Source organism: Boleophthalmus pectinirostris, unplaced genomic scaffold (assembly GCF_026225935.1).
Source record: "Boleophthalmus pectinirostris isolate CB_2022bp ecotype Guang Dong unplaced genomic scaffold, ASM2622593v1 HiC_scaffold_8, whole genome shotgun sequence".
Taxonomy (NCBI): Eukaryota; Metazoa; Chordata; class Actinopteri; order Gobiiformes; family Gobiidae; genus Boleophthalmus; species Boleophthalmus pectinirostris.
In genome coordinates this window covers 712-5,000 of record NW_026571515.1, presented here as the reverse complement: position 1 = coordinate 5,000, position 4,289 = coordinate 712, and the positions used below count along the sequence as shown (strand labels likewise).

The window sequence follows — 4,289 nt, the reverse complement described above, 5'->3', positions numbered from 1 at the left end:
CGAAAAACACCAGATCCAATCCTAATAATGACCAGTACTCACTGCTTTAAATAACAAAAACTAAAATACATAGAGAGACTCATTTATAGTCATATGCAATACTTGTAAAATGGCCAAAAAATCATTTATTACATTCTAACTAGGGCTGGGTATCATTAAGGAGTTGCCGATACGATACATACCTCGATACACAGGCCACGATACGATACATATCTCGATACAGTGCACTTTCGATTCGATATGATATATTTCAAATTGATTCGATACGGTTCAATAAAAAATAAAGGCTAAATCGTGGCTGTGATACTAAAAGGCTTTGTTAAATCACTTCTTGTGCAAAGTTCATATGATTTTTACATTTTAATCCTCAAAACTGTAAAAATGTCAAATGTGTCGCATAAATGAGCTTCCTTTCACTCCACAAGCAACAAAACTGTAGCACTGTAACAAAATCAATTTAGAGAAACACACCTAAAAATACTCTTGGTCAAATATCGATACAGTAGCCCATGATATCGATACTGTATCATCACATTAAATGATACGATATATCGATATTCCGATATTTTTGCACACCCCTAATTCTAACAAGACAAACTTTAACAACAGAACTGGACTAAGAGAATTAATGGACATCTGCTCCAGAGATGAAAATGAGTTTCCAGCCGATGCTGCTAGCCAGAGTCACCACCTCGTCTGGCACAGTGCTATATACCGCTGCCTCACCGCCTTCTCCCAGTACCCCTCCGACTGGGACAGCTGGGAAAGACAAAAACAAAACACAAAACATTCATCAGTTAAGCCTCTATTTCACAAAGTAAACATTGCATAATGGGGGCATACATTCCAAATGGTACTGTTGTCTATAGAAAAACATGGACTATATCAGGAATAAATTAGGGTTATTGTTTATTTGGTACGATCATAAATGACACATTTTTGTGCCTTCTTCATTACAATTATTAGGTATGGATATGTATGTTATGCATATGTGTACATATATATTTATACTGAATATATGTACAGGATATCTTTGATGCCTATATGTATGTATGTGTGTATATGTTTAAGTATATGTGTGTATTTATACAATGTATATAACAGGTAAGCACTCCAAAGGTGTTAAAAATATCTCTCTCTATAATATATATATATATATATATATATATATAAAATGTGTATGTATATGTTTTCATGTACATATCCCTGTTTTTGTTATTGTTTTTTGAATTTTTGTTGTACCTGGCTCAAACAAATAAATAAATGAATAAATTAGGGTTAAACAATCTGAAATGTGAGTGAACCATAGCTACAATAATTAAACTAATTAATTACTAACTAATAATTCAACTAAACAATGATTAAAGCAGAGGTAATGAGGTGTGTAACCTGCACTGTTTTCAAAAAGGTACAACAATCACAACTGATTCTGTGTTGCCAGACTACACAGAGATGACATGTTTATCTCATTCTCAGTATATGGACAGACCAAGCATCATGTGAAACCTCAGCACCTTCAGAATTCACTCTCTGAGCTGCAGAGGTCGCACTAGCACTGACTCATGACTGACTACAGGTGCTGGGATTTAGGGAGTGAGGATTCAGACCAGAGAGAGTCCTTTTAAACCAACTGGATTTCAGCGTTGAAACTGGCAACCCAAATCACTTGAGGCTCATTACTGCACTACATAAGTGTGACTGGAGCAGGCAGAGGGTGTTTAATGTTAATATTATTACAGTGCTACGTTTTTGTATATTTTATGGTTCATCTCACCTCCCAGAAGCGTCGAGAAACGCGTAGGAGCTGCCCCACGTCCTTCGGCTCCAGAAAGCTCTGGATGTGCTGGAGCAGAGCGTCAGGCAGGCGCTCCAGGTCATTAAAATTTCCTTGGCACAGGGAGATGGTTTTATTTAGCACATCCTGTCCAAACACACGAGCGATTTCACCTGAAGAAGAGAACAACTGGGCTTAGTTGAGTGTAATTAATATATTTTATAGTGAACAGTACTCTTGTTAGACTGAAACTTTTGTTCACTCCTCCAAAATTAGTCTGCAAATAACAATAGCTTCATGATGACAACAAATGATTTAAACATTTGTGTGTCTTGCGAGGCCCTTTAAGATATAATATTGTTTTTTATATATACTTTTTGTGATCTATCCTGTAAAAACACCGGATTTTGTGAATTATTTAATGTTTAGTAAATTAAAATGATAAATCAGACATTACTTCCACACAGTTACTAACTTGACTGGTGGTTTCCCCAAATACTTTTTTTATTCTGGACCAATTGTACTTCAAATAGAGTAATATTATTTTGATGTAATAGAATGACATACAATTTTTGCTGCTCTAAATGTATGTAAAAATGTGTATTTTATGCTTTTAAATATCTTTTTCTCAGCTGGTGAAACAGTATAATACGGTGAGTTCATGTGAGGTGAACAGTGCTGATGATTTAACGAGGTCACTGGTAATTTAGGATGAAGATGATGGTGATAAAACATGTATTGTCATTAATAGTAAAAGCTATTGTCAAATAGCTCATGTTTCTCTCACTCTGGAGTCCGGCGTCTCCTAACAGGTCCTGGTGGGATCTCCTCATTTGTCCAGGATTTCTGTCTTCAGGTCTCAGTGTTATGTTCCACCAGTTGAAGAACACCTGCAAGAGTCCAGCACAAAGTGTTCTTCATTCTGAGTTAGGCTTAAACGATGTGGGGAAAATATATGTAATTGTCATTATTCTGACAAGCTGTTTCTTTTAATAAATAGATTCTGTTCAAAGACCACATTTTAAACATGTGTTGAAGATTTGACAAAAATAATGATAATGATATGAAAAGACAAACTAATGTCAGAATTTCATTTAGTACAGTAGTAGTTCTGAAGTGCAGGGTTAACAGGAGATTTTGCTGTTTGTAGAGGAAATTATCTTAGCCTAAGGAAAACATATGCTGCCTTTGAGATTTCAATTTGATTGTGATTAATCTTACAGGCCTATATTGAATTAAATACACATACACATATTGTTGTCGGCTTCATTTAAGTCAACTGCTTTAGTGTTTCTTTTTTCTATAGTAACAAACTTAACTGGAGCAATAAACAATTGATATTATTATTATCTGTATAATTTGATGTAGAATCCTGACTAAGTGAAACAGAAAAAGCTGTTGATCTGTAGTTAGTTAGATTTGTAGTTTGTCTGCGCTCACGTTACAGCTGTTGTCAGTAACGGAAGCTAACGCGGCCACATATTGATTAAAACACTTTATAAAAATTAGCTCCAATAAAATAATAGAAAGTCCGTGTCCGCAAAGTGAGCTCATTGTTAACCACACTTACCTCGGTTTGTGTCACGACCAATCCATATAAACGCCTCTCTGGAGCCGGACCGTCCACCATAATTTTAAAAGAGGTTCACCCTGAAGCGCCATGTTTGGGTTTGGCCGTTACAAACCCCAGGTTCCAAAATGGCCGCCCGTTCAAGTCAATGGCTGTGTCCCAATTCAAAGGGTTTGAAGTGTCCTCCGCGGACTCCAGGCATGGATCTATTAAAATAATAATAATAATAATAATAATAATAATAATAATAATAATAATAATAATAATAATAATAATAATCCAGGCCGGTGTGGAAATGGGACAGGACGGAGCCGCTCTCCCGTCGCTTAGCAACCGAGGGACGCTGCTAGCGCTAGCGCTAATGCTAATGCTAACACGCTCCGCGCAGATTCCACACACGGATCAGTAAAAAGACGCACAGATGATCAAACTGTCGGATTTTGTGACCAAATTATTTTAATATTTCGCATCCAAATCTTCTAAAAAAAACCGAAAATGTATGTTTAACTTTTGCAAAACAAAACGGCTATATTTAAGGGATACATCTTAAATAGGCAAAATTATCTTAAAGTAAAAAAAAAAAACTGTGATGAGATTTGCTTTACTAAATATCATTATTAAGGAACAGGGATTAGATTTATACAGTCAGTTTGTAAAGAAAGAAAGAATCTCTCCTGAGAAAAGATGGTTTATTAAACAATCCAAGGAACTTCTGGAAATACTTTATCATAATATGAAGAGTCAAACATTAAACCCATTACACACACACACACACACACACACGCACACACACACACACACACACACACACACACACACACACACACACACACACTGCATTAACAGCTGTATGTCAGTAAATCTCATTGTTTTCCCTCTTTGCTGAAGCAAGTGACAATCAAAAATGAACAAATTATCTTTGCCAGATATGATCATGTGGAACAC

General features: G+C 35.8%; 1 protein-coding gene and 1 long non-coding RNA gene across 2 annotated transcripts in view; both read right to left on the bottom strand.

Moving 5' to 3' along the window:
* The window catches only part of LOC129412390 (uncharacterized), a 2,232-nt gene extending 1,571 nt beyond the window's left edge, over window positions 1–661 (bottom strand). The window contains exon 1 of the long non-coding RNA XR_008633689.1: window positions 1–661. This exon is cut by the window's left edge and continues 540 nt beyond it. This is a non-coding gene — a long non-coding RNA (uncharacterized LOC129412390).
* A 23-nt stretch (window positions 662–684) lies between these two features.
* Window positions 685–2,779, bottom strand: LOC129412264 (F-box only protein 36-like). Its single transcript, XM_055165528.1, has 3 exons — window positions 2,562–2,779; window positions 1,775–1,947; window positions 685–759 (listed from the first exon to the last, which is right to left on the bottom strand). Exons 1-3 carry the CDS (start codon window positions 2,605–2,607, stop codon window positions 685–687), a joined length of 294 nt encoding a protein of 97 aa, XP_055021503.1. The 5' UTR covers window positions 2,608–2,779.
* Window positions 2,780–4,289: the final 1,510 nt, after the last annotated feature.